The following is a 26,059-nucleotide window of genomic DNA, read 5'->3' as shown; positions in this document are numbered from 1 at the left end:
CAATTATTAAAAAATTACGAGTCGCTGAAATGCAAATATTCCAGCGCTAAGTGCAAATGGCTTTTAAGTGCAAACTTTTCACACGATAATCGCGATTCAACCAAACGTTTGCGTATCTTTACATTTAATGGAGTGATATGTCCACTTCAAGACAGCCCGATAGAACGTTTTAAATTCTTGCGACGTACAACAATCAAAAGAATTCGATTTATAGCGGAGATCGTTGAAACACTCGGCATTTTTTTCAGAGGCACATCACTCTCGCGAATATAATACGTTGATCCTGTTTAATTATGGACGCGTCCATTAAATGCAATGTTATTACGTGAATATTCGCAGTAGGTTTCTTATTCCAACGTTATGTCATTATGTAGCATTAATACTTCGTCACCAAGACACAAAGAATTCCGAGACCATCTCCTTCCGAGGGACCTCAAACTTAAGCACGCAAAGGATAAAATTCACGTGTATGGTCCAAATATCGATGTCGCGAATATATCGACAGTACGTACCCTTGTCAGACATTTGATCGCTCTTCCTGGGATTTATGTAATCCGGCAGCAGCTGAACTGACCGCTTTCACATCTACACCATGTCTTCGGCCGCGTTTAGCGACCTGGTTCGTTGATAATACCATGACATTTTCTCATTTACGGACATTGTTCCGTTTTATCGTTTGACGCTCGTAAGCGCAATTGTGAATACATTGCATCAAAATTTACTTTAATCGACGAATGAGCTGCGCAGCAAATTATATAATAATAAGTATATAAATGTTTTAATAACGCGTAACAATACATGAAAATCGCAGACATTAAGTAAAATATGAAAATAATAAAGGGAGTATTTGAAGAAAATTGTTTGAAATAAGTCAAGGTCTATGCGATGTTGCACCGATGACAGAAAGGACGTAATATGTCGCTTGAATCAGTCTTGGATTGAAGACCGATCCCAGTCTTCGTCGATGATCGTAATGAGGATCTCGTGCTGTCGCCTGACCGATAGTCATCATGCATGCGCACCGAAGCGAAAACTTTCGCTTTTGCGCGAATAAATCTACGAACAATCTATGAAAATCCTTTGTGAGACTTAGAATTTGAATTCTCGCATAAATATTTAGCGAATATTTTATCAAACTTATTTATTAAAATATACAATCTTTGACTGATGATGCTGCAAAGAAAAATGTTTATTATTAAATGACGATATCCACCGAGCAAATTATTATAAAATATCAATTATTATTATACACAATTCGGTTATTAATATTTAACCCTGGTAAAATTTTTTTAGTTATTTTTTAGAATTTTTTACATAAATTTTAAACAATTTAAAATAAATTTTAAAACTTATTTATAAATTTTTTCAAATTGTTTGCACAAATTAAAACATTTGTCAAAAATAAATTTAAAAATTGAAAAATATATATTTTTATATATTAAATTCTGATAGTATAAAATTTTCTATTCCATATAAATTTGGGAAAACTTACAAAATTGAAAAAATTAAGAATTTTTCAGAAATCTTTATAAATAAAATAAGAAAAATTCTTAAAAATATTGTGAGATATGAGAAAAAAATTTGCCAGGGAATCTATCAATAACCAGGTGCAATGTGCATGTGAATAACATACATTCACTTTTAGAACGGCTCCAAGTATTTGCAAGTTTTTTTATTAACGGGCAACATTCAACTGAAAAACAAGAAACTTTCAGCATTTTTCAGTCACAACTACCTTTATGGCATCGAGCTACATTTGCAAAGTATTTTTATATCAGACATGTTTATCTTGCGAGACACGTACGAAATATGATAATATGTTTACGATTTTATTTTTAATCGCATACAGCTGCAGAAAATAATATGTAGTGTGCTGCGTGATCATCTTTATTAATTATATAATTCTAAAGCTTAATTTACTTAACACCCCCATAAAAATGTAATACTAGGCAGTATTAAATTGATCAGTAATCATCGTTTATTTTTGAGCATTAAGAATACTAACAACTATGTTTTTAATACTTAATAATATTAATTATTGGCCAATTTAATATTGTCCAGAATTACATTTGTATAAGAAACCTAGTTTATTACATTAAAAAAAAAAGTAAGCTTTTACTTTATAAGTGTTGACTAAAAATTTTTAACCTGTACCACGACAATTTAACGTGATTCTCTATTATTTTAATTTAATATAAATTAAGAAAGTGAAATTATGAAGATTCTTTAAGGAAATCTTTGTGGGAAGTTTACTTTTTTTACATAACTTTCTAGTGAAACATAATGAATATACAGAAATTATAAGATTTCGACTCTCAAAGTTCTCTCGTTACAACGGTGCAGGTTCAAGGTTACTTCTTCCAAGATAAAATTCTTGTGCTTCAGCCTCGTATCAGGCGAATGTACCGGCTCTTTTGCGGATTGATTATCGCATCGAAGTCGTCAGCAATCGAAATCAGCCGATCATCGCAAACGACGTCGTCAGCCTTGCGCGATGTACAGAGAAAACGGCAACGTGACAAGGTGTAAATCCCATCGCGCGAATGAATACCATTGATAGAGGGGAGAAGTGTAGGTGAAAATTAGTGATATCGTGGTACACGCGCACTCGCGCCAGCTGCTCCAAGGTCGAAGGATATCGAAACCACTTTCCGTACGGACGGCTTTCACTTTTCGGCTTGACATTAAGTAAAAATTCCGCCTGCTACCAAGCAGCATCCGTTTTCAAGGCGCTGCCCGCTCGGCAGTCCACTTTCAGTTTCACACGATCGTACGCACTATATGATTTTACTCCCGACACTATCTCTAGCGTTAAATAGGCCATACACACCTCTTACGTCGAGAGATGCGTGGCAAGTTTCGCGATGTGAGAATCACATTTCGCACGAGGCGCAATTCTGGTGGCCTGACGAATTTGGTGGCCTGCCCTCGCAGGACGTACGAACCTCGGGCTCGAGGTGACTCTGCTACGCAACCGGAAGTCGCGCTTTACAAATTTCTCATTTTATTATTGCCGGTTAAGCCAGCGGAAGATTCCGTTGCGACTTGCCTCCTTGCCAGTCTCCGCGAAGCATGCTGCTAATCCGTATAATTTCGTATCGCAGGCCTGTCCACCTGGAAATCCATGCGATATCCGGCGGTCGATACGTCCTTGGGCGCACATAATTATTAAACCTCTACGAAAAATGTGTGACAGGGGAATGTCCCTTTCGATGGTCATTGGCCGGCATTAGCGCGAGCTGGTCGTAATAACAAGTCAATTTTTTTCTATTTTCTTACTAGTTTCTTAAGGATGCAAATTTATCGAATGTAGTTTTTTCTTACATGTAGACAGCCTGCGCTTTTGCCTTATTGAATTTGCATGAAATAACGATTTGCGCAAATCGAGAAACCCCATTAGTTGCTAAAAATTTTTCATATTTAATACGAAATTATGCAAAGGAGCAATTATATTGTTAGTAGTGTGACATAATAATTATCAGAATTATGTTTAAAAAATTTATGTTTAAAACAAATGTAAAAAGCATGGTTTTTTTTAAGAAAAAAATTCAGTATAGTTTTTAGAGGAATAATACTTGTTTGTTAAGTCAAAATCTTTTAAAAATTTACAATTACAAAGCTTTTTTTCTGTTGAATGCAGCTATTGCTAATTAAAACACTTTTTTTTATATATTTCTGAAATATTTACACAAAAAGTAAAACTATAAAATTTAGAAATAATTATTACTTATTAAATTACATTAAAACAAAATGCTATTACATATGTAATGTGAGATTGACATAATTGTATAAAATATTTGTATATTGTATATTTATTCTATACATTATAATATGTGTTTAAATATGTTAAACATGTGTTTTAAACAAAAGGAGCACAATGTTATAAGAAAACATTATTTTTACTCACTCCGTCAAATACCCAAAAGCAACGTCAAACGATAAGAGCTCGATCTTTCCCTCGAAACATTGAATGCTACATACGTTACGTATATAAATATCAGTTTCAAATGCGGACCAGAGCACGCATACCCTGATTTTTGGCAGAAAAAAGAAAGATTCATAACTCTCTGTTATTTAATCAGGTTCACATTACGTCAGGTGCCGCAGCTACAGTTGCGCAATGTGCTGGGGAAAGTGCAGACCGTCTTGACCACTACGTTATGGTCGCTACTTCTTGACCTGAAATAAAATTGTCGACCGCCGCGAAAACAATCGCACATTTGAATGTGCGCAACGAAGATGAAAAAATTGACGCGAGAAAAAATATTGTTATTTGTTCTTTTCGATATTACAGATTAATGCGAACATGTTGATGTTTTATGGGTGCGAGCAAAAAAAAAATTAGCATGCGTTATTTAATCTTTGCATTGAGAATAAATGCTTTACAAGCAGATTAGAAGAATTTTTCAAAAGACTTTTCTTGAAGAAAGATGCGTATTGAAGTGCATGACATGTGTCATATGTATAAAGTAAAACATGACAGACTAGTTAGACGAAAAAATATATACACATAACATTTAAAAATTAGTCTTAATTGTATTTTTAAATTGTTTGGTGTGTAAATTAAAGGAATATTAAATTACAAAGTTAATTAGTGTCATTTAATTTAAAAAAAAAAGGTGGAAGTTTTTATGATGTTCTGGCAAGTAAATAAAGGATTTTAGTAAGTTTTTGCATCTTTTTCTTGTTAATGTATTATTCTTGCTTTTTTTCCTGTATTTTATATTTAATGAATTCCGACGAGTACATAAGAATATATATTTGCTAGCATTAAATATCAAGAAATCACGACGACCTTCGTGCAGGACATGGTAAGAAAAAGAAAAGTGTGAAAGACCGTCGCCGGTTATTTCAAGCGGCGAGCGAGGCCGTCGAAAGATCGTCTCACTGTATTTCTCGATATTCATGCGGATTCTTTTGCAGCAGTGTGACATTTTTTTTACAAATTGAAACTCAGTCGCAGCAAGCAATTACTAAAAAAGTAAGAAGACAAGTGAAAAAATTATGGAGAAGATTAAACGCAACAAAAACGAAATATTCATGTTGCGACAATAAAACGGAGAAATATGAGCGTCGATAAATTTGCTAGTCATCAAAAATACTTTGACAAAGCATTAATGTAAATTAGGAGGTAGCAACAGTTTCTACGCAAAAATTTGTTAATTAAATAACTTCGTAAATCTTCTATCGCGCAATAAAAATTTGTGAAACACGTCCTAAAAAATAGTTGGGGTTCTATATCTACCTAATATTTCGCGTTAATGTTAATATTAGTCGCGGTGAGAGTTTATTGATGACAATTTACCGCGCTGCTTTCGATAAACAATGCGTTGATTCGTGCCGAGAAAATTGTTCTCCGACACGACGTTTCAATGTTCGACAGATTTCACGACGCTGCTTTGTTATCCGGGCCTTATAACTAGCCTGCGGGATATTACCCGCAAGCCTACACACAATCATTGGATTCAAGTGATTTCCACGGTCGTTAACCTTCCTTTCTTCGTTGGCTGTTAAATGAACGAGGAGAGAGAGAAAGAGAGAGAAAATTTTTCGCGCCAACGGGGAAAAAGTTGGATTTCGTTTATCCATTAATCTTAATTCGCCAAGATTACGCGATATATACATTATCTTGGATTACTCAATCTAACGTAAGCTATATTTCACATACGTAACACGAAAGTAATTTTACACGTATAAAATATCTACTTTTTAGAATATTTTCTAACGCACGACGTATGAATTGTTACAAAAGTTTTAATTAAAAATTAAATTGACTTTTTATTTTTAAAGATAAATCCTTATTGTAAGAAAGGAGGGAAGAAAAAATACTTTTTATCATATCAACAGCTAGCGCACAGCCTGTGCTTTGTACGTGTGCCTCGCTAGGCACAAACGTCGCACGACATCGAGAGAATCTTCAGTGTCTTATTATCGGTGATGACAATGGCATAGCAAGGTGTTTTACCGAATTAACTAGCGGAAGTGACCAAGCTGTACGTGAATGGGCTCAGGAAGTCGGTGACTTGTGCCCTTGTCTCTTGCAATTTGCTCGCTAATGGTGCACACTAAACGGTGAGATCACGCGTCGTTAAATTATTCGCCGAAGAGACGCCAAAATTGGAAATTGTAAATTAATAAGAAATACCTCGCCGCAAAAATAAGAAGAATAAACACTCGCGTTGACATTCACGCCGGACAATTTAACAATCATCGTCAGAAGTCACCGTTAATCGGCGATCAAACAGAAAAATTGCAGGATGTAGTACGTACATGTAGTAGGTACATGTTTGACATGACGGAGGAAAATTGAGAGCGGAAATTGAGCAAGCGAATAAAACGAATTACAAACGCGTTATGCGCAAATTGTGAGGAAATAATCGTCATCAAACAACGTTTCTTAAGAGCGATATAAACTTTAAGTAAAAAACGGAACAAGAGGCAGAAACCAGAGGTAGAAACAGCCAAGATGAAACAAGAAATGCTGGAAAATGAGAGAGAGAGAGAGAGAGAGAACTGCAAAATTACATCAGGATTATGAGCGGAAATTGATGCAAGCTTAACAGGAGGAAGTTAACGCTGGTCGGGACTGAAAACACAGAAGGAACGGAGAAAGCGATCTCGCGGTGTCAAAACGGATCGCCGGTTCGACGTGCACCGACGAACGGCCTTTCGCGAGGGAACAGCAGGTGATGGGAAGAGGTAACTACAGCCTCGAGATGAGCGAAAGCGTCCGCGGCTCGAGTCCGCTTCTCTCAAAGGCGGAATCGGCTCTATCGCGTGATTGCGAATAACATTGAGGGATGAACGAAATCCCTAGTAAAATGCATCGAGAAAAAAAGTGACTCGGATAGGAACACTCAGATGTATTTAAGTAATGTTTTCTCTGACGTGAAGATAATCGAGAGAGATTAAATTTATCTTTGGCGTTTCCACGAGAGATTCCTTTTTATTTCAGAAGAAAATAAACTCACTAAAAGATTGGCAAGTTGCACAAAAATCAAAGAATAAATAATTATTGCTCATTCTTTATAACATCACGTTCAGTAATGTTGAAAAATGTTTGAACCGGTTTTCTCCCTTGGGTTTTCCAGCTGGGAATCCCTGCATTTAAACGAATCCAAGGCATTTATTGGGCAAATTCAAGTGTGTAAAAAAATGCCTCATTCATGTGTGTGATTTAATTTTCCACGTAAAAATAACAGAAGAATGTGTAAAATACTCATGTTTAAATATGCAAATTTATCTTTCTATGCGGTATAATGTGTTCGTTTTACACGAAAAAATTGAATTACATGAATGAGACATGTTTTACACACTGTGTGATTTAGAGTATAAATGCACCGAAAATTTTTTTCCAATTAAAAAAATTTTTAACGTTACTGAATGTAATGTTATAAAGAATGAGCAGTAATTATTCATTCTTTGATTTCTGTCTGTGCAACTTGCCAATTTTTTGGTGAGTCTATTTGCTTCTAAAATAAAAAGGAATCTTTCTTGCAAATAGCAAAGATAAATATTCTTGGCATTTTTCGTTTCAAAAGACGATAATATCTTCTTTCATGGCAAATCTTCACACACACACATAAGCAATTTTTAGATTCACTCTACCCAAGATATTATCAAGAAATGAAACTTATAAAAGGACAATGCACCCTGTTTAATAGAAAGAGTTTATCGCTGTCAGCTGGGGAATCCCAGACCAAGGGAGAAAACCGGCTTGGACAGTGTACTGGTCGGGGAATCGGTGAAGTTGAAGACAAGGACGAGGATCAAGCACAAGCGAAATGTGAGGGAGCAACAGGTGGAAGGGGAGGAGGCAAGGCAGGAGGTGCTCGCCACCGAGGAAAGCATTAGTTGGAAAGAGACCGTGCACTCCACGAAGAGGGAGGTGCGAGCGTGACGGTGCTTATCGAGTGTCGCGAATAGCCCGAGTCCGAATCCATGCCCAAGCCAGTCCTCAGTCTCGCGTCAGGACTCGAAAGTCGCGGAGGAGGAGGACGGCGATCGATCGATCGATCGGCTGGTTGTTCCTCAATTGCCCATTCACGACCAAACCGACCTGGTCGGTCACTTGTCTTTGTTGGTCTCTCTTGTCTCTTGCCTCGCGGTGCTTTTTTGGTGTTGAGTCCGGGTGTCAGTGTGTGAACGAGCTAAACGTCAAACGTGGTAAACACCCCAGATGCTGCCGGTAGCTTCTTCTTGTCCACATCCCTCAACTGTACCTTCGGCCTGCGACCGAAATTATACGTGAGCTCGGTGAAATTTCTACGAGAATAGGAAGTGCCGGTGGAAATTGCCCGTGGATTTGCGAAAGGTAGGGTTAAAGGAGCACTTACAAAGTTAGTACTCTAAAGGAAGCTACGCGAGATATAAAAAATCCTTAGTCTATCAGATATCTTTAACGACAAGCAGGATGTAAAACTGACAAGACTGATGAGTACTTCAAAGCTAAAATATCATTATTTTCCAGCTACCATTTAATGATTGATTACTGAAAACTTGACGATTTCTAGATTCCAATGTAAGTAATTTTTAAATTAAAATGAACATTGTCGAATTGCTTGTTTGTTGATGTCAAAGAATTCGTCGAATAATTTGCCAAAAAATAATTTATTTATAGAATCTGAATTTTTGATTCTGATGGCAAAACAATTAATATAAAAAATTAAAATTATGATACGTCGTGAATTTATGAAAAAGTCACAACTGCATACAAAAGGTCCAGTTAAAACTTGATTTATTATGGCTAACATATTCAAGAAGTACCATTTCTCATCCGATGACGTGTTCATTAATCTCGTAACAAGAGTAGAATTTTTGACTTTTGTGCGAAAGGCGAAAGTTCTAGGATGAGATGTATAAATGATATGAGAAGCACGTTTAATCAAACAGTTTGCACAGTCATAAAAGAATGAATAGTTCTCTACATGAGTCCTTATAAATTCTTTGTTCTTGAAGATAGTTAAACTTTGTCTTCGCGATATTTAGAATCTCTTTAACATTCATCCAATTATGCGTTCCACTTAGCACTCGCTTGCAATACGCCTGGGATCATTTCATTCTCGTGGTTTATCAAATATTAAGCAAGGCCAAATAATGTTTGCAATAATACGCTGCAAACGTTAAGTGGCGTCTACACTCTGTGTCTCTGCCAATTGGCATGTAGCGTTTGTTATCTTTAACATCGCATCGAGATCATGATACAACCAGCACTTTTTAAGAAGGAAATAATCTCGTCGGCAGGGAAATTGCTGAGAATCGTAATGTTTAGAGGAATTACAAAACTAATGGAGAATTATACGATGCTCGTACTCTTGCCGACTTGTGTGCTCTATGGAACGGGTCATTGAAATTTCTTCGATTTCATATGACACACATATCCTTCATTTACCATCTAAGTGAAATTTCCTCTAGATTGGCTAAACTTTTCTGTGCGCGATTTGAGAAAGTGGTAAAGCATGGGAAAATTTGTGTTCCGCTCCAACGCATTGAGCCACAGTTCGACTATGATTCCAAATTAATTCTCCAAAATTATTCCAGACGAAAAGCAGAAGATGGTTATAAATACTATACATATTTTTAATTAAAAACTGTAAGTAGCGGAGAAATGTGACGCAGTTCTTGAAAGAAAACTCTATTAGTGTTAAACTTCATTTTTCACACACTTGGCATTCAAAGTGTCAATCTTCCGTTCTCATCTTTAGAATTTATAATAATAACGGCGCAGTTTCTGTAAAGAATATATTATTATTCTCATTAACATTTTTATTCTCATGAAAACAAGATGTTAATCGTTACATTCAATTATTGTATTATCATATCATATATACGTGTAATGTATTAATTTCTGAATTTCGTTTTTCAATTAAATTTGAATCTGAATAAGATTTTAAATTCAAAATGGGGCACGCTGACGCAACAACTTTATTAAATGCATTAAACGCTTGTACAATGGAATCGTTGTGAGAATTCGCGAAACTCGCGTGGCGTGAATCGCCCTCACGTAATACAAGACATAGGAGTCGCGCGTTCTGACGATACCGGAACACACATCGCAGTGAAATCGAACGTAATGAGGCAGACGACCGTCGTCGAGTACATCTCCACACATGCATTAGCATTTCTAATCTCTCGTTTCTAGGAAGACCGATTTCCGACTGATCCTCGCGCGAAATTCTTCTCCCACAGCGCAGATTCACTCGCTGCAACATTTCTGGCGAAAAGTTACTATGCTGAAATTAATTATTTTGAATCGTTGATTTCTTGAAGCTCCGTATCGATAAACTGCAAAGTTTAAATTACGATATTGTTAAATTCTTGAATAGCGTGTAATATTTTTTGTTTTAAATTCTGATTTTTTGAGATATCTACCAGATTTCTAACAAGAGCAAATGAAAAAAAGATGCATCTCTTTAGAAAGATCCTGAAAAATTAAAAATTGAAGAAATTGATCTTAAGATTTTAAATTTTAAATATTTTATTACATGAAAAAATTGTAAGTTAAAGTTAAAACAAACAAAAGGATAAAGAATTAAAGATAATGTTTTAACGAAACTTTGATGTTCATTTAATAATTAATATTTTAACGATAATTTCCTGTTATGTAAATTTGAAAGAAAAACCTCAAAACCTTGTTAAGTACAACGCACGCACGCGTTTTAATCATCACGAGATTTCTGACGGATTAATTAACCGCTTTCATTATGCGAAAAGTACTGACGAGTACCATCGTATAATAACATAGTAAAGAAATCTCACGACGTTATCGAGCGGCGATGTGAAAGACCGAGAGAAATATACTTTCTAGAAGGTACCAGAAGGCACCAGAAGGAAACTGCAAGTTAAACGTACCCGCGGCAAAAGAGTATTGTTTCTTCTCTCGCGAGCGACGCGCAGCTCCGTAAGGTCAAAGTAACATCTCGCATAACTTTCATCCGACATAAGCTTCCTGGGAGGCTCATCATCGTCGTCGCCGTGATCGACGCGCGAAAAAATGTTCAATCGCTTTTATTTTAGCGTACACACAAGCCATCATAACGAAATCTAATACTCGTCGTGAAAGCACGCCGAAGAAATTTACCGTGCAAAAATCGAGCCTATTAAATTATATAATATTTAATACGTAACGCGTTAGAGGAACATTGAATAAATTACAATATTACACTGGCGCGAGGATAGGGACAATTACTTCCATAAAATTTCGGTGTCTCTCGGACGGATTGATGCGGACGGTAATTGGAAACAGTTGGGTTGTGCAACAACGGACCGAGGGGCGCGATTCGGAAAAAGTGTGCTCCAATTTGCCACGCTCGCGGCTAATGGCACGCGGATTGCGAAACGGACGGAGAAATTAACAATCAGGCGTTAATTCGTGCGAGATCGCGCGGATGAACGATGGCGACGACGGCAGCGGCGTCGTTTGAAAACGAATTAGAAAGACGAGACGGAACGAAACGCTCGCTCGCTAGCGTGCACCGTTCGCACGCTTTCTCGCAAAAAACCCGAAGCATACCCAAGTCCTCGTCCTTCGCTTCCTCGTTTTGCCACGCGATTTTCCGCGCATACGCGTACCGTGTTTTCGTCTATTTGAAGAACATGGAAAACCTCTCCGAATCTGCGTGCAAGACGAACGAAACGCCATCCGTGCGAAGATCGCAGAAAATCGCGTTTTACGTATATATGTATAAAGAATTGTAATATTATCTCATCTTCTTTCTTGACACTATCCTGCGTGTGTAAGTGTATTTTATTAATTGCATATCATTATTTAATTGTATATTAAAAATATAGATTTCTTTACTTACAACTACGACGAATTTTTGAATTTACCGGCTATTGATGCCTAGAAATGAATTAATAATGGAAGCTAAACGGAAGCTCGTTAACTAGTGATCCAAATTAAAAAGTAAATTTATAAATCTAAATATTATATTAAGTCATATTTTTAAAAATATTATTGTTTTTAATTACTTGCTGAAATTGAGCTGTGTTTAAGCTGAATATTAATTTTACAATAGTAAATATTATATAAAAGTTTTAAAAAAGAAATTTGTTTTGTCACTTTTAAATAGAGGTTTATATATATATATATATAATTATTTTTAGTAACAATTATTTTGCATAAATTTTTATTTACATAAAATGTAATTTGATTAATTTGATCACTTAAAATCTTAAACGTAACCGCGTAATTATAACTAAAAAGATACTGTATATATTTATTTGTATACATGTTAATTTTCTCCGTTAAAAATCAATAATGAGAAACGGAAGAAAAATCGCCAAGATACAAACATCCGAAACAGAAAGATCTCCGAGCAGACTGTTTAAGCGTTTGAGAGAAAGCTGGTCATCTATCTCTCAAGAAAAGAAAACGATTGATGGGACGCGTATTAAAGTATAAAATGATATCATGCTATAAGAGAAAGAAAGACAAGAAGAGCTATATGAAAACTAAGCATAAAAACATGACCTTTGTAATTATTGAAATTATTTTCTTCTAAATCGAAAGAAAATTGTGTAGTCCATGTTGCATTATATGAATATAATAATAATTATGTATTAATAATATGTATCAGTGAGCAATCGGTAATTATTTAGACCTTAGACGTAAACAAATGCTTTGCTTATCTTTTTGTACAATTTAATTGTGTTCTGTGAAAATGGCAAATTGTTATTTTCCACTCATTGTAACACGTGCGACTGTAACATATACGTCACGATTAAGGATCAGAAATTATGCTGATTCAATAATTGAGCGACAATCACTTGTTGATGCATTATTAATAAAACAAAATTTATCTAAACTTTTTCGTGTTGTGTAAAATAAAGTTATTGTAATTAAATTGTATTATTATTATTAATTTCAAAGTATCATTGTTGATAATACTTTTTTCTTAAATTATTTTTATTATATGCTCTTGATTTGCTTTTAAAATTATTGACGATTATACTTTGTGATGTGAGAAAAATTGAAACAGCTAGATAAAGTTTTATCTTTTACTTGTATCAAAATCATATACATATAATTTAAATTTTTAAAGAAAAAGTCAAAGTAACTGTACGCATTGTATATTCCAAGAAATATTATACGTACGTCTGTACATTTGTAAGGGTAATACAAGTGTTTTTTTTTTAATTTGCTGACTTGCTCGATAAAATGATATTGACGTATTTGCTTAATGACATTTGAATTGAATAGACATTTATAAATGAGTTTTTATTGCATTGATGCGTCTTCAATCTCCATATGACTAATTAAACACACTTGCGCGTTTTTTTTAGCGTAAACGTTCTTATCATACATATGAATTTTTCTACAATCTAATACTATTCATAAAAAAAAGTTTTGATAATGTTACTCGAAATTTCATGGAATGTATGCTATATGTTATCAGATTTCGCTCGTTTATCGTTAACAATCCACAAAGCCATCAGATGACACTGGCGCTTTGCGACCCGTCGAGAATGACGGTCTTAGATCTCGTGTACAGATTCACCGAGAATTGTGCGAATCTCAGAAAAACACCGATGGTTCAAAGTACAAGATTGCCGAGTTTCCCAGGCATTGCAGAGAGACGCGATGATTTCCCGCGCAGGGGGTTACGGAATAAGCGCGATTAGAATCATCGACGCGGCGACAAAAACGCCGGCGACAAAAAGAAGCTCGTGCACACTATCGGCGCGTGCATTATACGTGAAGACACACGTGATTACGCAATCGAAAATCTACGTAAGGACTCGATCTCAGACAGATAAAGAAAAGACGTTCACGTCGAGGAGTGAACTTTGCTCGGTACGCCCTGAATGATCCCTCGCAGTGAACCAAATGCCGTGATCGCGATGAAAATTAATAAAATCGTATACGTAATATCTCGGTCAGCGCGCGTATTGCAGAAACGTCCGTAGCGATCGCGGAAGATAAGCACGAAACGCGAACGGCACCTTCGGTGCTTTTCAATTCGCGTTACGCAAGGGGAAACCGCCGTTGTCGTTATCGGCCGGTGGACGGCGGAATCCGCGACGGGATGAACGACGAGGAAAATGAAACGACGGCAACGACGAAGAAATCGACTCGGCGCGGCGGCGGCTCGAAGGCCGAGTGCCATCGCGTCGCTTGTCATTGGAGTCACGCTCGAAAATTCGCGTGGCCAGCAACGACGCGAGTATCGCGATCACGTTGAGAAATGTGCCAAGGTCAGTCACGGTTGTCGATTTTATAGCGAAAGTGGTGCAACGACGTCTATTGCGCGGACCCCGCCGCCGTCGTCGGTTGGTAGCGCGCGTTCTCCAAACTCTCGAGCCCTCGCTGGCGATTTCTTCCAAAGGAATCAACGGCGCCGATCAACAACGCCGCAAAAAGCGCCGCGATTATGTAAGAGCGCACGGATCGCCTATAATGTAAACATATCGTAATAAGGGAGAATATATATATCGTCGAGAATACGTATCGTCGTTACGAGCGAAACTTTGCGGACGTCTCGCAAATAGATCGATGGATTTCTTCCGTTGTCGTCGCAGTTATTCGCGTTGCGACTTTTCATGCACTCTTTCAACGTATCGTACCAGAAAAGACGATATCTTTCCGATTTATGAATGCAGAAATGGTCTGTCGACATTGTTAAAAATTCCTTCTGCGAATTGCAATTCCTTCCGGAAGTTGGATCATTTGTAACATTCGTTATTTGACATTATAATTCAAGATTCACTTGTCAATGACTTATGTCACTTTATACATCCGTAAGATTCCGAATTCAGGTCGCCGGCTTGTTGTGCTCCTTGTAAAATGTTCTCTTTTTATTAAGGCGATCATAACATCTGTCCGTCGAAAAAGCGACTCTCACGTCGAAAAATAAGCCGCCGTTACGTTATAATTACATAAGCATCGTGAATGCCCGTATGGTAGAGTTATAAAATCCAATTAAAAGACAAAGCGTACGTGGTTTGCGGCGTTATCGAACTATTGCATTCGACGAAGAGCCGAAGGAACGCAAAACGGTAATTATGCAATACCTACTTGCACAAACGTTGCAGTTATAAATCCATCGAATACATTAATTCTGTTCGTACAAGCTTAAAGAGTTTATCAAACTTAACAGCTCCATAAAAACGTTGTAAATGAATAGTTACCTGTTAATTAGCTCTTCGAGAACTATATATAACAATTAACATAGAATTCAATGAACTAGAATTCACAGTGAATTTAAAGCAATATCGAGATTGTTATGTTATAATAATTCTTATATTTGAAAATTTGGAGATATATTACAATTTATAGCTTAAGCTTAAGTCCTTATATAATGATAAAACAATTCTATTAAATTGTTGTAAAACTTTTTTGTCGTTCAATTTGTGTATTCCAAAGGTTATTTTACATAAGAATGCAAGTCACAAATGCATCTACTTTACGATCCGCATTTCTGCGTTTTATGTATGTAAAATGACCCAAAAGTGCTCGCGTACTTTCGTGACATAATTTTAATTTTATTTGCAAGTAATTAATTATAAACTAAAATATGTTTTAAACATAAAATAATAACTTTCGAATTTTAGAAATGTAAGAAATCTATATTTTTATGAGTATTTAGTTACGTAATATACTTCGACATGAATAAAATGACAAAATAAGCTTATAGCTTATACACGTCTGGGTCAATTTAATTCAGTTTACTGACCATAAGAGAGCGGGTTAAAAATATTCATCGATCGCGAAACATACGCGCGAGCACAGGAATCTGCAAGATTTTCGGACTCAGTATAAGTTGAATGCCTGTTCCAAGGCTCACAAGTCGTCTCGTGTGGGGTCAAATACATAATTAAAATCACTTTTTTATACTTAAGACGTAACAGAGAATCGCTGACTCACACACTCGCAAATATGAGTAATATATCTTTTGATTATGCTGGCTTTTATGATCTATGTTATAAATTTGAATAAAAATATGGCCATTTTTAAATTTGAATAAAAATGTACGCACTTATAATATGCAAATAATTTTTGTTGGCGTCGAATGTATATCGAGCAAGGAAAGGGTCTCGATCTAAATTGAACTTGATTAATCAAGTAATCCTTTCATCTACGTTATACATACTAAAATTAGAAACAGTGAATTATAACGCGCGACAAATAGGCGCGCCAATGAAGAGCGCGTACGTCACTTTCGAAGTAATTTCATTTTAATTGAAAGTAATGGCGACGTTGCAGACGTCGGGATTTTAATTGCGTCTATTTTCGCAAATTAACGATCTTATTCGATCTCTCGATTGCTATAATTAAAAATTTAATTTATAAACTATCCGTAGAGGAAAGATTTCTATAAATATAAAATAAAAATTTAATCTGTAATTACATATTAATTTTCTATTGTTGTCGGATAAATATCTCCAATATTATGCAATTTATTTACTTATTTATTGACAAGGAATTTTCGAAGAATCATGAGCGTTCTTGGTCAAAGTCTGAGCCAGGAAAAAGATATTCAAGATACGCCGCTGTGAAGAGGACGCGCGAAGTGAAAGCCTCCTTGCAACTTCCTCTCTGCGAAGCGAAACAAAATCCGTTGTATATCGCGAGAAAAGTGACGCGGGAACAATTTTCGCTTTGTTTGTCATTGGATTCATGTTTCGACCATGGCCCAGAAAACAAAGAGGCTGATCTTTCCACACGCGCGTCCTCGCGCCATGTCTTCGCGCGGAATGTCGCATTGTGCAACGCACCTGCACTTCGATTTTCGAATACTAAGCGCCATTACGTCGGACGATCCCATTGACATTAACAAATCCGTAACTACGTTTGCGAACGTCCACGTGACGGATCCGCGGAGCGTGATCGGCGGGATGATTGACTGACAAATTGCAAGCCTTAACTACTTAATACGCTCAATTTGAATGTAGCGGCACATGGATATCTTAAGATATAATCATACAATACAATGATTCTTTTTTTAATGATTGTCTTTTATGCTGCCTACATTAAAAGTTATTCTACATTATTATAGTTGCGACAACTAGTCAGAAGCGTCAATGATGATATTGAGATCAAATTCTAATTAATGTAGAATGATTTTTGATGCAGGCACAGCAACGTGCAAACTAACTGTTCAAAAAACCACGAATCACGATTCCAGCTATAGATGATCCGCAGGTTGTGTTTTTAGTTCGTCACAATTGGAATGGCCGTCATAAAATTTTATCTATCATTATTCTTTTAAGCGGACAATGTAAGGCGTTGCTCAAGTTCTCGGTAGCTCATTAATTATAGATTACAAAAACACTATTAATTCATCGAGCATTTATAATAATACTAGCTATGCCCTGCCATGCGTTGCTGTGGCTCTCTATTCTTATGCTACGTTTTTTTCAAATTTTCTTTGCTTTCGTTGTTTAACTTTCAAGAGCCTTGCTTTACTGTTGCTCTTTTTATTTTATTTTTGAATAAGCATTTATCTATCTTTAATAAATCTAATATTCATTTATTCACGTACTTCTAACTTTTTTTCTAAAAGCTGCCATGGATTTAGAAATCCATTCAAAAGACTATTTTAAATAAGTTCCTTTTTTTCAATAAAATAACAGCCATTTTATTTTTCTTATGCCTTAATTTAAACATAATAGAAACATTCTTTGCCGGTCTCTCCCGTCTCTCCCCGTCTCTCCTGGTCTCTCCCCGTCTCTCCCGGTCTCTATCCGTCTCTCCCCGTTTCTTCCGGTCTCTCCCCGTCTCTCCCGGTCTCTCCCGGTCTCTCCCCGTCTCTCCCGGTCTCTCCCCGTCCTTTCCGTCTCTACCCGTCTCTCCCGGTCTCTCCCAGTCTCTCCCCGTCTCTCCCCGTATCTCCCCGTCTCTCCCGGTCTCTTCCCGTCTCTCCCGGTCTCTCCCCGTCTCTCCCCGTCTCTCCCCGTCTCTCCCCGTCTCTCCCCGTCTCTTCCCGTCTCTCCCGGTCTCTCCCTATCTCTACCCGTCTCTCCCCGTCTCTCTCGGTCTCTCCCGGTCTCTCCCCGTCTCTCCCCGTCTCTCCTCATCTCTACCCGTCTCTCCCGGTCTCTCCCCGTCTCTCTCCGTCTCTCCCAGTCTCTCCCCGTCTTTCCCGGTCTCTCTCGTCTCTCTCGACAATTTCGTTGCAGCGACCACGCCGTGACTTTAAAATTGTAGACGCTAGCGAATAGAAAATGTTAAAACACTGGCGACTTTATTAGCAACGTGTAAATGCTTTAATAGTAGCGAATTTTATCGGTCAGAAATTTGCTCTAGAAGACCAACAAGCTGGCAATAAAAGACACCACGTCGAAAGTTGCTCTGTGTAAATGCTTATAACTCTGATAAACGAGGGCTGGCTTAAGTTTGCATCCATAATACGGTATTTACGTAATCGATCGCGGTATCTACGACCGACGCTATAGGTTTCAGTATCATTTTGCGAACGGCGAGCCGCGCATTCGTTTACCTCGTCATTTATTACAGCGGAACGCATAATATGCGATCTGTACTTAACGCGATCGTAATCACGGTGTTGCAAGCTCACGCCGATTGAGTGTATCGGTAATTACACGTGTCATAGTGGAATAAACCGCGTCTATGACGAATGTGGGATTAATCAGCGGATGTAATCAGACCACGGGAAGTTCGCGGCTATCGCGGGATTTACTGTAATCTGCAGCTTATACATAAGCCGGTAGTGCTACGGATGAACTCTCTGTGACTAATGCGGAAATTATACACGTCAATTACTGACGCGCACAGGACGAATCTCTCTTCTTGCAATGCGTCATGCACGAGCGTCTTTGACACAATTAAAATTTGCACTTTAAATGTAATCGTAATGTATTGACTGAAATTAAGCTATTGAGTGATCAGAGCAACCTATGGCGCGTGATCTCATAAGACAATAATTGACCGACTGATAAAATGAAAGACACTGTATTATATTACTTACTATATTTTTTTATATATTGTTAATTTGTAATATATATATATATATTTATTTATTCGAGTTGATCCACTTATAATACAAGAATGGAGAGAAAATAAAAATATAGACTTTTTAATACGGAAATTACATTACTGGTTAAATAAGATTATTACATCATTTCTTAATGATGTTGAAGTAATTTATTTTACCTCATACTCTTTAGATCTAAATCAGTAAACTTTTACTAGAGGGGAAGGTGGTAATATGGCCAGTGCGGCCATAATATGGCTATCTATATTATCTCCGTTATTAGCTGATGAATTCTAGTAATTATTTATGATATTATTTGTTTAGTAGCCTACTGTTATATAATGATGCTAATATGAAAAAACTCAACAGTCAACATTTGTTATAAGGCATTTTTACTTTTAAGAATTTCGAAAACTTTTTAAGGTTTATTTTAACATTGAATTACACATACTTGCTTATTCTTTTTAAACTTAACCGCATTATCACCCAAATGTATGTACACTTGAGTACTTTCTTATTATTTAACTCTTTATTCGGCCGTATATATTTCGAGTTATACCAAATTAAATGATGATATAAGATGTTGTCAATATAGCCATCGAACAATGTGTGCTAGTGAGATTTCTTCGAATTAACATTTTCAAAGGCTGTTAATTTAATACTGTTAATTAAGACTGTTTAAAAGCTATAAATTTAAAGCTGTTAATTTTTTTAAATCCTTTATATGAATAAAGTTCTTTAGATTTAAGTTTATTTTTATTTAACTTTTATTAAATGTGAATAAAAATCACCTGTTTTGATATAACAACTTGTTTTATATAAATATATATGTTTCTAACAAAATATTGTGACCTTTTTAAACAAAATCAATTTTTTACATTTATTTTTATGGTGGCCATATTACCCTCCCTATTTTTCTTCGGCATTATGCAGTATTATTACATTTTAATAAATAATATATAATATAATAAATATTTTATAACTTTGAATTAAAAATCTAATGAGCAAAACACTTTGATAAATATAATTTCAACTCAAAACATTGATTATTAAATATGTGGTCGCTGCAACAAAGTTATTAAATAAAACATAAATGAGTAGCCATATTACCACCTTCTTCTCTATAATTATGATAATATCAGTGATCACCATTTGCTGTTTTTCAATGAGTAATACACTAATTTTGATTAAGAGAATATGTGCCTTGAAATATTACTAAAAACTAGTTATTTATTAATTAAAATATGTACTAAAATCAACAAATATGACAATTAAATGCTTAAAAATGTAATGCATTAAACAGTGCGTTTAATTGATGTCAAAGATGCTCCCATGATATTAGACTAATTAAGAATAGTGCATGAAAAAATGTTTAAAAAACATTGCGTTGCTTTACAAGCGTATCAGCAATTATTTTTAAAAAATTATATACTACGAATAAACTTATTTGTTCACAAATTGCTGCGTAAGATTCGTGTTTTTACATGACACTACTTAAATTAATTAAATTCATACTTGTTCGAAGAAGTTACAATATTCTCCGCAAACGTTCGCTCGGAAATTGTCAGATGAATAAGCAGTCTTTATGTGGCCGTGACCATAGAGTCTTATGCTCGTGCAGTATTAAGTGGAACCGTCGGCGACAGTGAACTTCGACATCAGCGGTGCTACCATTAAGTACGCATGAGTACGCAATAGTACTTGCCTTACGTGTAATTCTTGCAGTCGATCTTCACTGTCATAGTCAGTACGATAGTTCACATGGTTGTGCAAGTTTCACCCAAGAATCACGATACGTGATTTATTATTTATAGCCGCTGTTAAAGAGTAACACCTCTAGATACGATGCAGAACAAGTGTATACACTGCATGCGCAAAGTTTGGAAACACTTACATCTCACAAAAAGGTAAATACCTATGTGAAAAGAATGTAGAATTTTTAAACATGTTATGAAAAGCAAAGTTTTTAATCTATGTTTTAATTTTATCTTTATAATATTTTGCTCTCTTAAATTTAATTACATAATATAAAAATTTATATTATTTTTAATATTTTTATCTTAAAGTTTAATGAAACATTAAGAAAAACTTAAAATAAAAATATTTATAAAGACATTTTAAGTTTTAAAAAAGAATTACTTTAAAATTAAGTCATTACATGTAATGAGTTTTTGTAATATTTAATTTTTTATGTAAAAACATTTTTTTTCAAAGTTATTTAATTTTGGACAGTGTAACTTTTTATAAAATGTGAGAAAATCACAAGCGTTTCCAAAGTTTTGGTCTACAGTGTACCATTTACATATATATAAATTATGTCGCTTCGAGGAATATTTGTCACGTCAATAGCCATTACAATTTTAATAATTTAGAATTTATTTCAATTTTTTTGTACTCAATCTTATCGTAAACCAAATATGATTAGATAGGTAACTTTATAATTGCAAATATATTCATTTATATTGTAATTATAATTTTTAATGTTAATTTTATGTGTGTTTTTATTTAACTTTTATGACTCTTTAGATATAATAATTTAATAAATATTAAATAGAAATGCGCGGATCGATAAAGATATAGGGTTTGGGAGTAACTTTAGTGGTAAATGGAAATAAACGCAACCTTGGTGAATTGAGCAATCGATTTATATATATATTATATACTAAGCCCACACACTAAGGTTTACTTTACTCTACACAGTGATATTTTATGAGCAATCATAAATTATATATATCTCTACCAACTTGAAAACTTAATGCATAATTGAATTGTAAATAAATAATTCTATACGTATCTTAAAAAATATATTATTTTCACTCTCTAAATTTCGTAGAGTGAAAAAGTACTTGAAAGTTGTACAAACTCAATTTTTATTCTTTTAGAGTGACATTTCACTCTATGTGAAATTTAGAGGCCATCTTATAAATCACGAAATTATTGCAAATTAAAATTTTCTACATATATATATACATATAAGTACATATACACATCAGGGCTATTAAAACTGACCAAAACGAGTGATTGCGTCAATCCAGTTATATTCATATCGATGGAAATGTTTTTCTTCTCGCAGACTAAAATCAATCATGGGACGTAAACGGGACGTCAAATCATGCCCGCCTACGATCAAAGCCAGATCTAAATTCGTATCACGGATACCTGTATCACGCAATAACCGGTAACGATAACTGCATCGATCGTATTAACCTTCGTATATCTCGTTACAATTGATTTAACACAAAAACTAAAAATGTTTAAAAAAAAATTGTTTATTAAACTATTAAACAATTAGAAATCTATAATTTTTATCTGAAACAAGTTATATTTTTGCTTGTATTATATTTTAATGTTGCAATTTAATGATGAAATAAACGAGTATTGCAAAGAAACCAAACGGTATATCTATTAGTGGAACACGAAGGTTAATCTCGTTAGGACGATTGCTTGCAATAACAGTGTATGGCTTTCTTCTTCCGCAGACGCGAGACGATTACACGACGTAAACGGCGCGACAAGTTGTCCACAACGTTACCCGAGATCGAACTCACGCAACAAGTACAATCTGCTCGGTAAAGGACCCTTGTCCTACTCGTAATTTCTTAGCGATGGCTTCAAATGAGAATTCTCATTCCCTTCTATTTGTGCAAGATACTCACTGTCATTCTTGAGAGAAACAAAGATAATAGTCATTCTCCAAATTACACATAATATTAACGTAACTGCAATTATTATAACTGTTATACACGGAAAAATTTTTATAGCAAAAATTACTATGTACAATAGTAGTGAACCATAAGAAGAAATTTTAGAGAATTAAATCATAAACAGTGTAAATACTATGGTAATTTGATGAAAAACGTAGTAAAAATTTTCATAATTTTTTCTTTGGTCCCCGCTTACCATATTTACCATAGTAACTTTTATTATAAAATTTTCTCCATGTACATTAAGTGTCGGTTGTCAAATTTAATTTTGTACAATATATTTAAGAAGGATGTACAATATATTCTCATTTTGACCTGACTAGATTAACATCCTTAAGATAAGATTTGTAAAATTAAAAAAAAGATTTATTAGAGAAATATTTTAATCACATTACATTTTTTTACGCGAGGCTCTGTTCTGTATATTTTAGAAACACTTGTTTCTAACAATAATACGTGGCGAGTATAATGACTTTCCGATGGAAAGTGTTGAATTTAATAACATTTCGACACACTCCTAATTATTAATTCAACTAAAATGAAATCGGGGGACTGAATCCATCGCTAATCCATCGTGACGTAATGTGTGGTGTAATAATCGTGATGATCGTGACGTAATAAACGTCTGTGATGTACATGTTTGTAATTTCTTCGTTTTCTGATAAGTTACATTAATCTATTTTATATTTAGAGTAAGAACAGCTAGCTCACGTACGGCTCGAGTCGGCGATGTATCGTCAATCTCCATGTTGGTTACCGAAGTAACGCCGCGGGAGCAGGCTGATGAACAAAGGTTGTTTTTAATTCACTTCCAGTCTGAATTTGATCTCCGTTATCCGTTACATGTGTATATTAGATGTTGTAATCATTTCTCGATTAATGTGATTATCTGGTAAACGAGTTTCACGAGTGTACACCGATCTTATCGAGTTACATGAAGTTATTTCCGCAACGTTAATGTTGTTTGCGCACCACAAGGATTTATTTATTCTATTTCTTCGGCGTCTGTATTATGAGTACGATGTCACAATCAATATGCAGGTGTCAAAAGGTGCGCCAGCGCAATACATCTCTCAAGACACATCAGTATCTCGCAATGCTTTTTACGGCTGCAATTGCATTTCTTACCAACGCACGCACGCACGCACGCACGCGCGCAGACAATTGTGCAAAGTCACCCAATTTCAGGTCGCGTACGATTCTTTTTATGATTTTATGTGTCATGTACTTATTTCAAGATTCACATTCTACATATTACTTCTGCGAGTGTGCTGTCTGTCTTCGAGGGTTTTCCGTTTCATAGGCGAAACTCCGTTGTCGTGAATTATAGATCGCCGAAGAAGATTCCCTTAATCGAAACAGACACTATCGTCGTTTTGTAAAGATTGCGTGCGATCGACAATCGTATTATTACTAACGTATCCGGAAGTACTTTTTGTCTTCGTGTTTTTTCTTACGACGTTGAATTTGCCGCAAAAGTTGCGCAATGCCGTGCAGTCCGGCCTTTTCCTTTTCTTTCTCGTAATACGCATTCTGCGTGTCCGGTATTGTAACCCGTTCGTCGTAATGCATCGCGATAGATCCACGTGTATCGTAAAAAACGCAATTATTGCTATTATTGCCGCTTGATGTTGACCTACATAGATTGAACTCAAGATCGTTTGCTCAACAGCGATAGATTCCCTCAGGTGACACCGATGATTCATCCGTATATTTATCTGAAATTATTAAGTGTTAAATATATAATGATGAATAAAAATTTAATTATAGCAAGATCAAGTATACTGAAAAAAGGAATGTTTAATTTTAAGCTATTAAAGTGTTTTATTTCTGTCTCTTTTTTTAAATATTAAAAAAAGTTTCAATTTTAAAAGATGCATTGTTTTAAATTGTTTAAAATTAAATTACTTCTAAATATTTGAAAAACGGAGACAGAAATAAATCATTATAATATATCAAAAATATTTATTTTTCGAGTGTACATGCAAAATTTTATATATTATTGTACAAAGTCATATAAGATTAGTTTAGATATAATTTTCTTTAATATCTGAATATACATAAATATAAAATGTATAAAAGTTTGTGTATATTTATTTAATTTAAATTTATTTTATTTTATTAGTCACTGTTTTCAGTTAAAATTGAAGTATTACTATTTTACTAAGTGATATATTTACACGGAATCTAGTAAGTACATATGAGTTATGAAATAATGGTTCTAATCATCGGTGTCTTATTAAGATGAATAATTTCCTTCATCAACAAGGAAAATGTGTAGACACGTATGTACGCAGCATAATCAAGGAAGCTAACAGCAAATTGTAATTAACGTCACACGCCGATGAAGTCACAAATGGCTATGCACAGTTAACGTTAATTATGTGACGTCCAAATGTTACTACCGTGCTTTAATTAATTTTGACAGATTCCGTATATTAAAATCGCCAATTTTCTCTTTTATTCTTTGTATCTGTGATTTATCGCAGGACCAAATGTCTGTGTGACACATTAACAATATTAATAGAGATAATAAGTCGCATCTCTTCCTTTATTGTGCCTGCAAACGTTCATCACTCATAAAATAATTGTCCCGCTGCAGCGCGAGAGTAGATTTTGATCATTAGCACAGCACGGGTCAATATAGGAGTGGAGACGTTATTCCGAAGGTAGGGTCAAGCAATCGATTAACTTGTTGAGAGAGTAATTATAGAATAGTCAATACGTCACTTTATATAGATCCACTGTAGTAATGCAGAATTGATAATAATCGATCTTAACGATTACAAATTTCAACTAAGAGATCCAACGCGAATAGTGTGCCGCGCGGATAATTAATAATGAGTGCGCAATAATTTCTGCATCTTAATTCAATGCTAATGCCCGAAGCACTTAAAAGCTGGTTCGTATATGAGTGATGTAATGTCATACCATCCGCAACACACGCGGGTACGGCGAGGTTTTTCGTGCGCACATGCATTTCACATATGCGATTTTTGCGATACAGTTTTTATATAGATCGAGACCGCATACACACACACACAGTGCCGACGGCTATAACTCGGGATAATTACTGACGGTAAAATGTTGCTAAATCATTATTCCCCTTCACGTGGGCAATGCGTGGTAATACCGCAAATAAGTATGCGTGAAAACTTCAGAAAACATGCGTTTTGCAATGCAATTATTATTTAAGACTGCGGCGTCCGTACATATCTGAATGCATGTTCCAAATACGCCTCTTTATTTATTGAATAAATCGCGAATTATGTGCATTGTATAAATGCAAAATAACCGTGAGTAATCCAGTGTTATTTTAATGTATAATTGATTTAATATCCCAGTGACATTTTGGGAATAATTATTCGTATTCTTTGTCACAATTGGTATTGTTCTTGATCAGCAAGGAATTCGAAACTC

At 35.2% G+C, this 26,059-nt stretch overlaps 1 protein-coding gene across 2 annotated transcripts in view; it reads left to right on the top strand.

The window, feature by feature from the left end:
* Positions 1–26,059, top strand: part of LOC105828580 (ABC transporter G family member 20) — a 45,752-nt gene that overhangs the window by 5,605 nt on the left and 14,088 nt on the right. The window contains exons 1-4 of one of the 2 annotated variants that reach the window (XM_036287374.1): positions 20,636–20,842; positions 22,009–22,113; positions 22,415–22,504; positions 23,331–23,432. The exons of the other annotated variant lie outside the window; for it this stretch is intronic. Of the exons in view, the coding sequence (XP_036143267.1) occupies positions 20,781–20,842; positions 22,009–22,113; positions 22,415–22,504; positions 23,331–23,432 (359 nt within the window). The 5' untranslated portion in view covers positions 20,636–20,780. Of the gene's footprint in view, positions 1–20,635; positions 20,843–22,008; positions 22,114–22,414; positions 22,505–23,330; positions 23,433–26,059 lie in introns of those variants that run through there. 2 annotated transcript variants of the gene reach the window in all.

Source organism: Monomorium pharaonis, chromosome 1, assembly GCF_013373865.1.
Source record: "Monomorium pharaonis isolate MP-MQ-018 chromosome 1, ASM1337386v2, whole genome shotgun sequence".
In the NCBI taxonomy this organism is placed as follows: Eukaryota; Metazoa; Arthropoda; class Insecta; order Hymenoptera; family Formicidae; genus Monomorium; species Monomorium pharaonis.
This window is presented reverse-complemented; position numbering and strand designations above follow the sequence as displayed.